Here is a 12621-nt window from a genome sequence, read left to right as displayed (position 1 = left end):
CTAGTAGATCCTTCTGAAGTAGTTACAGCAAATGCTTCTCTCTAAGTTATAGGAAAGCTCATTTCCCAAATCAAAAATTTCAGATTTGTCACCTATTCTCTGTGTGACATTGGGCAAGTTACTAGCCTCCCTAGGCCTCAGTTTCTTCACCTGTAAAATGAGGGATTTAGAATGGGGGGCCATCCAAGGTCCCTTTTAGCTTCTAGATTCTATGATCTTACAAAAGTCAGGGGATTGGTTGGGATTTTTAAGGTTCAGCTCTGGCATTCTGGCATACTAAAAGGTAGCATCATATTTATACTGTGTGTTCAAGGTAAAGAGCTAAAAATAAGCTATAGAAACTATCCATCATGGTAAAGGAAAGGTCAAGATTATTCTCATTATACTGGTGGGATATGATATAGTACTTTAGTATCTTACCTCTCAAGGAGATTTTAGTCTAATCTAGTCTAGTCCATTTTACAGATGAGAAAACTAAGGTCCAGAGAATCCAAGACCTGCCCAAGGTTATGCAGTTAGGTGATGGGAGAACCTGAACCAGAACCCAGATCTCCACTCCCAATCTGGTCTCTTGGGACTTTCCACATGAAAATCAAACATAGAATTCAAGTGTTATGACCCTCAATCTCACACACTGAGCCCCATTGCTCCAATCCACATGATACTCCTATTGGTTTAAATTGCATAAAGCATTCTAGCTAGTCAAAGAATTAGAGGAAGCTCTGATCTCCCCGAACAGTAGGTTCTCAGGTCTTCTAAGAGATACCAAAAAACCACACAAAGAAATCTGATGGGCATTCTGGTTCATGGGCTTGTTTCTATTAACTCCTGAGTCTTAAACTTCCCAGATAGCACTGGCTCCCATTTCTTCATCCCTGAGAAAGAGGGAGATGGACAGTTACCTGAGCACCGGAATTTCTTGCTTTTTATCTGCCCTATGCGCTTGTTGGCGAGGCGACGAGGACTAGCACAGCGGGCTCCGCTAGTCTCAATGGGGTTAGTGCGTAAGAAGTCAGCCAGCCACTTCAGGTTGCAGTCACAGATGAATGGATTTTGAGCCAGGTGTCTTTCCAAAATGAAGACAAATTGAGAATAAAGAAAAATAGGATGAAAGAACTTTTTCTGGCCTCCATCTAAGCCAGTCCACATTTTGTGGTGAGCGACAATCCGCTCTTCCTTGAAAGCCTAGTGATTAATCATGAAGAGAAGTCAAAAAACTGGGCAGGGGCTGGTGCGGGCAGGTTATTGTTTGACCATGGGCATGAGATGGGGGAAACAAGAACAAAAGGGTACTGAGCGGTCAAGAGGGCTGACAAGGCAGGATGTTATGAAGAATGGTGGGAAGGGGTGAGGAGCAGACAGAGAAGGGTGAGGTGGTGTGAGTCAAGAAAGCAGGGAAAGGAAGGGTACAGTGAGGGGGCTGATGTGGAAACAGTGAGAGCTGAGCTAGAAAGGAAGGGTGGGGGGCACGCTATGAGGAATGATGGGGAAATGGGGAACCTGGAAATAATGAGATGATACAGATTCAGTGTAAAGATCACAAGGAAATGGGTCACGGGAGGGTACAGGTTGAGCCACTTAAAGACTTGTAGCTTCAGCCTAAAGAATGCTGGGAAGTGAAGAGTTGGAAGAGAGACTGGCCAAGGAATGGGATGCTCTGCCAACCTTTAGCAACACACTCCCTCCCTCTGGCTTCTGTACTTTTGAAATCCCAGACAATTGTCTCTCTGCCACTTGGCTCCCTGGGATCTTCCAAAATGTCAAAGCCTGCTTCTAAGGAGCTAAAGAAGCAGAGGCTTCCGTCTCACGATCAACCAATCCATTGTGATGGCCCGGTTGGGAATCCCTGACCTGGAGACTATTTTCACAGAATAGCCCGCTTTTAAAAGGTCATCCTGTTCACTGCCACGATTTCCAGGTGGGGTGATGGCTAATAGCCCTGAGACACAGATGCCATCACTTTCTGCCCTTCTCCTGTCTGCAAGGTAGATGCTATAAATACTCAACAGGAAACCCTTTATTTTCTATGCCTCCCACTAGTGGCAATGGGTTTGTTCAGAATCATCCACAGCCTTTCACCTGGCCTCCAAAGGGCTGATGGGATTTCTATTTCTAAAACAAAGACAAAGAATTTGTGATTGGTAATTAGGGAGCACACAGCCATCCTCTGGCTAAAACTGGTCCTTTGGGGGATTAATCCTGTGTAGCATCAAGAGTTTCCTGCTTTATGAACTGAGCTGAGCCCACCTGTCTAAACCAAGACCGCATTCTAGACCATCACCTAGTAACTTACTCCAGGATTAATTTCTCCTTTTTTTTTTTCCTGCTGCCTAGTACACAACTAATAACGTCATCACTCAAATTTATACTGCAGTCAAAGGAATGTGAAAGCACCTTCCCCACAACAGCCCTGAGATAGGTCGCTTGTGTATTATCATTTCCATTTTACTGATGAGAAAATTAAGCCTTAAGAGGTTAAATTCCTCTGTGTTTTTCCTCTACTTTTCCATCATGCTCAAAACAACTTTTTTTTAAACCTTTATCTTTTGTTTTACTGTGTATTGCTTCTAAGGCAGAAAAATGATGAAGGCCAAGCAATGGAGGTTAAGTGACTCATCCAAGATCACATAGTTAGGAAGTTTGAACTCAAGACCTCCCAACTCTAGGCCTGGTTCAATCTACTGAGCCATCTAGATGCCCTCTGTGATTGATCATTATTAGTAGTAGTGGTATTTGAAACTCTTGCCTTCTGTCTTAGGATCAATACTATGTATTGGCTCCAAGAGTGGTAAGGGCTAGGCAATGGAAATTAGGTGACTTGACCAGGATCACCCAACTAGGAGGTCTGAATCCAGATCTGAACCCAGCACTTCCCAGTTTGGTTTCTACTTCAGTCCTAGCCACCTAGCTGCCCTCTGTGGTTGATCATCATCATCATCATGATTATTATTTGAAATTCTTGCCTCTTAGGACCAGTACTGTGTATTGGATTCCAGGCAGAAGAGCAGTAAGGGCTAGACAATGGGAGTTAGGTGACTTGACCAGGGTGACCTGGCTAGGAAGGGTCTCAGGCCAGATTTGAATACAGGGCTTCCCATCTCAGTCTGGTTCTCAATCCATTGAGCCACCCTGACAACCTGGAACTTTCATCTCAGAAGTGCCCACTGCCCCTGGAGTCCTGCCCTCTGACTGGTAGACTTCTCTTGGAAGCTCCATTAAGGAGGGTGGCCAGCGCCAGCTGGCTGGGCTCCTTTGGACAAGGATGCCTTCTCTCCCCAGCTTTTTTCCAGCTTTCTTTTATGTGTGATCTTCCCTATTCGAATGTCTGCTTGGCAACTGACTCACTGACTGAGGGCTTCACACTCAAAGAACAGGGCTCTAACAAGCTGCCTGCCCAGTGCAGGTCAGCAATTTTGCCCCATCTTACACAACTAACCCAGATCTCAAGCACCCAAGATTTAGAGACTGTTTGTTACTTGACTTCCCTATTTATCATAGGCTTGGTAATAAAATTAACCAATCAATTGATAGTTGTAGATTCAGAACTAGAAGGCCCTCCAACAGCAAATCCAAGACTCTTTTCTACAGTACCATTGTATCTCTCATTCAACAGATGAGTACATTAAGATGAGAATATATTTGACTGATAAAGGTCTACCCAACATGGGATCTGAACTCAGGTCCTTGGACTTCCAATCAGGTATTTTTTCCCATTATACTACACAGCCTCCTTTTAATCCAGTATAAGGTGTTTTTTTTGTTGTTGTTGTTTTAATACATTTTCAGCTGCTAGCTTTCATGGAGAAACTGTGTTTACTGACTGTCTCTAGGGAAGATTTTACAGCTATTTGAAAATTCATCAGATTGGAGGGGCTGTTAAGTGAACTCTCCCTAGACTTCATGATTATATACCTGCTTATGCTTAAAGGCATCAATCTTTGCAGAGCCGGCTTCCATCCATTTGGGTCTGTCTTTGGAGAAATCACTACGTTTCTGTTAAACCCTGTTCTACTCTATATTTTAAAATGTCCTGGGGGTGCAGGGAGGTAGGCTCCCTAGACCTCTGGCCAAAGCAGGCTGTAAAGCTTCCATGACTGTGATTAAAGGGACTGGTTAATGGATAACCTTAAGCACTGGATGATAATAACCATTTTCTGCAAGACTGAGCTTTAAAGGGCAGAAAGTTGAACATGAGAAATGATTAGGTAGAGAAAACATTTCTTCTGTTGCTCTGAAAACCTCCACATACTGTCTGATTCTCATGCTTCTTCAATGGAATAGAAATTATTTGGGGTCTTCAGAAGTTTTACCAGCAGAGAACCAGCTCTGGAAGGTCCTACCAAGAGGTCTATTAAGAGATCGTGGGTGTCTGCTGTTCAAGGATTAGCCTAGCTAAATTCAGAGATTCACCACTTCCCCACCAATATGGCGGCACGTTGATACATTTTTTTTATTATTTTTTGGTAACAGCAACTCATGAAGGTCAAATGCTAAGTTACAAAGATGCTGGTATCTTTATCAATAGGAGGAATGCCCCCGCTGATAAAATGACAGATCCTTGGAATAATCTTTTCTGTTCCTCATTATGGAAGGGACAGGCAGAAAAGATGATCAGAGTTCATGAAAAGCCAATGGAAGGTTTTGCTTGTATTGGCAGAAGCTGTTCTAGATGATGATCTTATCCCTTTAGGGATACCTTTAAAAAGGCTTTCAGATGATCAACACAACAAAATTGATTAAGTTTCTTCAAATTAAGGGAAAGCTGGGGAGTCAGGAGGTGGTGGGATCAAATCTAGCCTCAAACATTCCCTAGCTGGGTGACCCTGGGAAAGTCTCATAACCCCATAAGCCTAGCCCTTACTGATCTTCTGCCTTAGAACCATAGTACTATTTCTTTTTTTTTTTAAACCCTTACCTTCCGTCTTGGAGTCAATACTGTGTATTGGCTCCAAGGCAGAAGAGTGGTAAGGGCTAGGCAATGGGGGTCAAGTGACTTGCCCAGGGTCACACAGCTAGGAAGTGGCTGAGGCCAGATTTGAACCTAGGACCTCGAGTCTCTAGGGCTGACTCTTAATCCACTGAGCTACCCAGCTGCCCCCCATAGTACTATTTCTAAGACAGAAGGTAAGGATTTTTTTTTAAGAATCAGCACCGAAAAAATCCTTACCTTCTGTCTTAGAATCAATACTATGGGGGCAGAAAATTTCAAGAACGAGGATTAAAAAAAAAAGAAACTTACATGCAATTACAACCTCCAGCCAATCATTAACAAGTATTTATTAGATGGCTATTGTGTGACAGACATTATTTTATGCACTGGGGATTCCCCCCCCCCCCAATTTTTTAAATAATTCCTGTCCTCAAGAAACCTATCCTATCTGAGAAAGAAGCATAGAAATTATATAAAAGGTACACATAAATCCAAGATAACTATGAGGAGGGTACTAGCAGCTGGGGAATTAAGAAAGGCCTCATGTAGAAGGTAACATCTGGACTGAGCATTAAGGAAACTAGGGATTCTATGGGGCAAAGGTGAGGCGGACGTGCATTTCAGGCTGGGGAATGACCTCCAAACCAACCTGTTTAAATGGTCTATTTGCAGAAAAATGGGAAATAAGAATAAAATACATTGATGTAATGCTTTAACATTTGCAAAGTGTTTTCTTCTGCAAAATGGATGGAAAAGTAAAGACATTGCCTCTGATTATGATCATTTCTTAGACAAGTGTGACCAAGATAAGACAGTTGGCACAAAGAGAAGCCCAAATGAGCCCAGAAACTGTCTCAGTTAGCAAGGCTTGATCCTTTTGCCATGTAGAAAGACATGGCAGCCAAAGGTGACACTAGTCTGGAACACAAGCTCCCTTACAAAACATTTTGGAAGGGGATTGTGGATGATCACAAGCTGCATCAGTTCAAAAAAACAGCCACAAGCAACAGAAGGGAAAATGAGTTTGCAAAGAGCTTAGCATGAAACATGGCTAATATGGAAATATGTCTTGCATGACTTCACATGTATAATAGGTATCATACTGCTTGCCTTCTCATTGGGTCGGGGAGGGCCTAGGGGAAAGGAGAAAATTTGGAACTGAAAATAAAAACTTCAATTAATTCATTAAAATTTGAATGAAAAATAAATAAATAAATGAAGCCTGAAGAAAACAAAATAAGGATTATCAGGAGAATGAAGTCAGAATCATCCTCAAAGCATCTCTAGGTGGAATCATTAATAGGGCCAAAAATGGATAGGGAATAGAACAGGTGTGTCAGTATTCCTGTGGGGACCAAACCTCATCACTGATGGTGAGAGAATGACCCCATTTGGACTCTGAATAACTCTGTTACACCAAGACTGAAATTCTACATGAAAATGGCATTTTAAAAGGTAAAGTCGAGAAGAGCAGCTAAGCCACATCAAAAACATACAAAAGAAATCAGTCTGAGCGATGATACCACCTTAAAAGCACTCCGGGACTGATTTCCAAAAGATTTCAAAAGATGGAAAAGATCACAGACCATGTCATCACCCCAAAAGATAAAAGGGTGGCTGACATCAGCCTGGGTGCCAACTTTTTTATCCTGATAAAATTTTTGAAGAGAGCAGGCTATGCACGTGTCAAAGAGGTATTTTTTAAACCTTTACCTGATTTCAAGGCAGAAGAATGGTATGATTTCTAGTTACTTGAAAGAGAGGAGCCTTTTGTTGGCTGCTTGGCCAGAACAAGGAGTGCATTTATTCAAACAATTTATTAATATCTTTTGTTGCCACTGCATTGTCTGAATCTCTCGCTGTATATCTCACCTTCTACCACCCTTCCCAAAGAGCAATCTTACATAACAGAGAACCAGGTGTGCATTCAAAAGGCACTGGCCGTTCAAGGGTTTACTCTTCCTCACCTGGTTGTGTTCAAATGAAAGAGACACATGGTAAACCTCCAGATAGAGAAAGGTCTCAGGACTCCCCATCCACCCACCCAAGGCCAAAAATGGTGAATGAGAACAAATATGTAATTTTTCCCCATCCAAGTTCTTAGACCCCCTAATAACCCATCCATGGTCCCTTCTGGGGGTCTGTGAACCTCAGAATAAGAACCTCTGATTTAAGTGGATTTCTTTCAGAGAGCCACAGAATTTCAGAACCCAGTGACTTATCTCAATAAGAATCCCCTTTGCAACATCACCAATGAGTTATCATCCAGTCTTTGCCTCAAGACTTTCAGACAAGCACCTGGTGCAGGTAGGACTTGACAAAGAGAAGATGAATGTCGGGAACATAGAGGCAGTGAGCCCCCAGAAAGGCAAGGGCTATAGTATTTTCTGTCTTTGCATTCCCAGCAATTAGGTGCCTAAAAACATCTGCTGAATTGTTTCTCCCATGTTCCAATCACACAAGGTCTACAGAAGTTATGTATCGCTCCAATGTTGAATAGTAGGACAGGGACTAGAACAGGAGGCACAAAATGGTAGGCACTGGGCAAATTCTTAGCTTAATTGTTCTCCTACTATTTAGCACCAATAGGTGGTCATTCCTTATACAGAAAAGTAGAAATGGATTCTGTCACCTGGAAGCCACAAGAAGCTAGCCTGGAACCAGGAATACATTTGTTCCAAAATGTATTAATATCTAATAATTAATAAGTTGTTACTGCATTGCCTGCATCTCCTTCAGAGAGATTATAGAGAAGCTGAGCCTGCCACCAAGAAGCCACCCCTAATCCCTCCCCTCCCCAAGATCTTTCCTGGCTCTGGAACTTAATGAGTAAAGGAGGGGCCACTCACAGGGTCTGGATGGCTCGGAGAGAGGTGAAGGTCCCCTTGGCCAGGCTCTGGATCTTGTTGTCATAGAGTGAGAGCAGGGAGAGGTTTTGGAGATCTTGGAAGGCATCAGCTCGGACACAGTTGATCTTGTTGGCATTGAGAAGGCTATGGGATGAAGAAGAGATGTCGTGAGGGCAGGAAGTAAAACTACAATGTACTTGCTGGGGTGCTCAACCTGGATAGGACTGGATTTTATTCCCTACAAAGGGGGTATTTAATTACACCCCAAAGTTATCTCTTGTGCACTGACCAGTCACTGAAGAATGTGTATTTAAAAAGTGTCCTATAATCATACATTAGTGCTGAAATCATGTTTTTAATTTAATTAATAATTAATATGATATATAATTATAGAAAATAAAATAATAATATAATTAATAATAAATCAATTAAATTAATTAAATCATAATTGCAAGATGTGTGGCCCTAATACATTGGTTCAATGAAACTCATCCTGATCCTACAAGTCACTAATGGGTTCTCCACCTTCCAGCTAATGTTTTGTATTTCTTTGCTGGTGGTTATATTCCTTCTCTTCTCTCTTCTTCCCAATAGGATACTTGCTCCTTTAGGACAGGGACAGTGTCTTTTTTGTTTCTATATCTCCAGTGCCTAGCATAGAATCTATAACTTAATGAATGAATAAATGGATGGATGAATTGGAAAACACCCAAAATTGCTACCCTCAAGAAATTGATGAGACGTTCCAACATTCCTGAAGTTCTGTTTGAACAGCTGAGATAAGGAAGAGGCAAGGGGAAGAGAGGGAACACCTCTGAGCCCTGACTAGGATTGCATGATTTTATCCCCCCTAGAAGTCACTGGACTTCATCTAAATCAAAAAGCTGCGGGGTAAGCCCCTGGGAAAGCCTTGGCGTAGTTCTCAGACAGAGCTATGTAGGGAAACCTGATTTCCCAGACTGCGTCGCCACAACATCCATTGGTTGGTGTTGAGTGTGATTTTTGCCCGTTTCCAGTGACATCCCACCACCTTCTTTTTTTTTTCAAACCCTGACCTCCCGTCTTAGAATCAATACTGGATAGGGGTTCTAAGGCAGAGGAATGTCAGGGCTAGACGATGGGGGTTAAGTGGCTGCATCTCCTTCTATACAAAGTCCTATATGGTCTATGGGACTCCATGGTCTTTCCTCCTTCTTTTGGGTTGATGATATGGTAGACTAAGGTCTCCCCTAAAGCAACAGTGACAGGAGAGAAAACCAAAACCTCTTCCTCCCATCCTCCTCTTCACTGAAACTGAAAATGCTAACTAGGACCATTTCCTGAAAGGTCTGGGGTTCCGTCCCCCTCATTCCCCTTCCCCCTGGGGCACGTCCACAGGAATGTCCATATGCCGGTGGTCCTTACAGCAGCTGCAGTGTGTAGAGACCTCCAAACACACCCCTGGGAAGGTCTGTGATCTTGTTTCCATATAGAACACTGGGGAGAAAAAGCAGAGATGGTAAGTTGGAGGGAGGCTCTCCCCTCACCTGGCTTTCTCAACCCAGTCCTGTACTAGAAACATGGAATTAGAGGCAGGTTCTGAAAAGGAGTAAGAAAGAGCCCCCTAAGCTCTGTTCTCAAAAAAGGTGAGAGAAGTTCTCTGATGTGGATTAAGGGTGAAGAATCTCCCCAACACAAACCAGGCAGAGTCATGTTATTCGAAGGAGCTGGAAACAGTATTCCTAATACCTCTCCTTCTTCATGACCCTCCCAACAGGCTCCCAATGGATCCAGTCCTCCAGGGAGGCACCTGGGGAACGGAGCAGGTCTAGAAGCACCCATGTGCCCCCTTGGGAGACCCGACTGTAAATCTTCAGAAGGGTAAGCATTGACACCTCAAAAATCAGCAAATGCTACAAATCAGAGGTCGATACATATGGTGGCTTATTGGTGTCCAGACTTAAGACAGGGATGGAGAAAATGTTAATGATGCAGATTAAACCTAAAAGGGTGTCACCATTCTCAGATCTGGTTGGTAAATATTTCCCCAAACCCCCTGGCTGGGTCTCTTGGTGTTAGTGAGCTTAGAGCTTCTGCCAGAAATTCTCTTTGACTGCCCGGCTGGTCTCATCAAGCCTGGTGGCTTCTGTCCCAGGCAAACCTAGCCTTGCCTTCATCTCCAACACCTACTTCACCTGTGACCTGGATTCTAGAGGGGCACCAGGAACTCCAACTGGAGCGCCACCTATTACTCACAGAGAGTTCAGGGAGCGAAGACCCTGGAATGCATCGGGGGCAATCTCGGAGATCTGGTTGTTGCTCAAGTCTCTGGAAATAAAAAAAGAAGGGAGAGACTTCATCCATCACAATGTATTTTTCCACTGCCCAGATGCTTCCTTTCAAGAAAGTGAAAGTACTTTGGGTTTGTCTTATCATTTCATCTCATAAATAGTTTATGGGATAGAAAATGGGGCAGGTATGGTCTTCTTTCTTTTATTAATGAGGTAAGGATGACAGAATTGTAGAGTTAGAGCCAGAACAGTCTCAAAAGCCATCAAGTCCTCATTTCACAGAAGAGGATGTCAAGATCTGGAAAGATTATCACAGAGACAGGATCTGAACCCAGGTCCTCTGACAGCAGAGGTAGCTCTCCTTCTACTATATCACACATCCTCCTTAGGTTTAAAGCATTGACTTGCCCAGAATTATATATGTTAAGAAGAGAATCCAGAGGGGGAAGCTGGGTGGCTCAGTGGAGAAAGCCAGGCTTAGAGACTAGAGGTCCTGACCCTGGGCAAGTCACTTGACTTCCATTGCCTAGCCCTTGTCACTCTTCTGCCTTGGAACCAATACCTAGTATTGATTCCAAGATGAAAAGGTAAGGGTTTTTTTTAAAATAAAAATTTTTTAAAAAGAAGAGAATCCAGAAATCTCATGGACTGGTAGAACTGAAGAGGTTCTATAGATTACTTATTTGGACTCTCTCGTTTTCCAGAAGAGGAAAGCGAGCGACAGGGAGTTTAAGTGACTTAAGTGACAGTCCCTGTCCATCCCCTATCTCCTCGTGTAAATACAGAAGGGACAGGATCAGTCACAGGTAGGTTCAGAAGCACACCAGTTGACTGAATACACTTACATCCTCCTCAACTTTCTGTAGGGAGAGAAGGCTCCGGGGGGGATTGATTTGATGCCATTGAGCTCCAGACGGCTGCAGAGAGAAAAACAAATCGGAAAATTAAGGACTGTCTACAGGAAACCCTGGAGCCGAGTACCTAGGAGAACTTCAGATACCAATTAATTCCCTACCAGAAGGCAGCTTTTTCCAGCAGTCTGGCACCATCTTTACCCACCTGGGGAATCCACCCAGCATGATAAGCGATGCTCATCCAAAAGGATGAGGCTGATGACTTTCACTGAATAGTTGGCCCAAAGGCCAAAGTCCCCATCCTAACCCTCTAGGGAGACAGTGGGGAATAGGGCTTATATTGCTTCAACTCACAACTAATTAAAGTTGCATATGTTATCAAGAGGAAAACTCTTCCTGAGGCCAGAAGGCATTTCTGGTTGAGCTAAGAAGTTCCTAGATGAGAAGATGTAATAACATTCCCTTTCCCGTCTACCATGTTTCAGCCCCATGCATCTGCAAGCTGGGGGTACGTTGGGGAACAGTTCCAGAAAACAGTTAGGAGGCAGAACCCGCCTTCAAAAAATCAGAGGGTCCTACATCTAAAGCTAGAAGGGCTCTTGGAAGTTCTTTATTCCAACCTTTTCTTTTTAGAGTTGAGGAAATGGAAGTTCCCAAACAAAGGTGAAGCGATTTGTACAGGGTAACACACCTAGTCAATATCTGAGGTGGAATTTAAACCCGGATCGTCCTGACTCTAAATCCAAACTTTATCCACAACACCTTCAGCCCCTGCCGCTTCATCTATCCCACGAGAGGAAAGGAATTCTGTAGAGAGAGTCCTGGGCTGGGAGGCAGATCCAAGTTCCAGTTCCTGCTCTGGCATTAATTAGTTGGGTGACCTTCCATTTTACTCCCTTCTCTGGGCTTCAGCTTCCTCCTCTAAGAAAGGAGGGTGGAATTGCACAGTCTCCAAAGATCTCTTCCAGTCCCAAATTCCATGGTATTATGACGTGATATTTATTACTCTAGTTTGAACTGGCAGCACTGGGTGACCCATTCTAAGTTCCCACTTGGAAACCCATTTGAGCAGACATCTCAAGTCTCCGAAATGAGCCCAGGCTTCTGAGGACTGTGAAGGAAGACTATTATACTCGTAGGAACCAACAACAATTGACATTTATTTGACACTTTAAAATCTAAAAAGCTTTTTATACCCATTATCTCATTTGAACATTATGTCCACCCATGAAGTGGATTCTGTGTGTATGTGTGTTCATATCTATTATTTTTTTGATATAGCAAGAAAATTCAGATAATACATGTATAATCCAATGGAATTGCTTGTCAGCTCCAGGAGTGGGGAGGAAAGAGGAGAGGGAAAGAATATGAATTATGTAGCCATGGAAAATATGTTTAATATTTTTAATATTTAAAATAAAAAATTTAAAATGTTTTAATATTTAAAATAAATATTTCAAAAATATTTTAATATTTAAATGAACATTTTAAAATATTCTTAATCTTTAAAATGAATATTTAAAATATTTTTTAAAAAAGAAAATAAAAATTATATTTTAAAATAGAAAGAAATTTCAGAAAAAACTCTGTAGGGGTTCTGTGACTTAAAGTCTGATAGAATTACCTAGAACATTCAGAGATTAAGAGATTTCCCCAACATCATTCTGTCAGAACTTGTACTCGGGATGTCCTGACTCTCCAGCTTGCCCTCTTCTCCA

At 42.6% G+C, this 12621-nt stretch overlaps 1 protein-coding gene across 1 annotated transcript in view; it reads right to left on the bottom strand.

Moving 5' to 3' along the window:
- Window positions 1–684: 684 nt before the first annotated feature.
- SLIT1 (slit guidance ligand 1) overlaps window positions 685–12621 on the bottom strand; it is a 193447-nt gene continuing 181510 nt past the window's right edge. The window contains exons 10-14 of the mRNA XM_056801672.1: window positions 10895–10966; window positions 10015–10086; window positions 9184–9255; window positions 7780–7923; window positions 685–1066 (exon numbers count right to left, since the gene is read on the bottom strand). Coding sequence (XP_056657650.1) covers window positions 805–1066; window positions 7780–7923; window positions 9184–9255; window positions 10015–10086; window positions 10895–10966 — 622 coding nt within the window. The 3' untranslated portion in view covers window positions 685–804. The remainder of the gene's footprint in view (window positions 1067–7779; window positions 7924–9183; window positions 9256–10014; window positions 10087–10894; window positions 10967–12621) is intronic.

This window comes from Monodelphis domestica, chromosome 1 (assembly GCF_027887165.1).
Source record: "Monodelphis domestica isolate mMonDom1 chromosome 1, mMonDom1.pri, whole genome shotgun sequence".
Taxonomy (NCBI): Eukaryota; Metazoa; Chordata; class Mammalia; order Didelphimorphia; family Didelphidae; genus Monodelphis; species Monodelphis domestica.
This window is presented reverse-complemented; position numbering and strand designations above follow the sequence as displayed.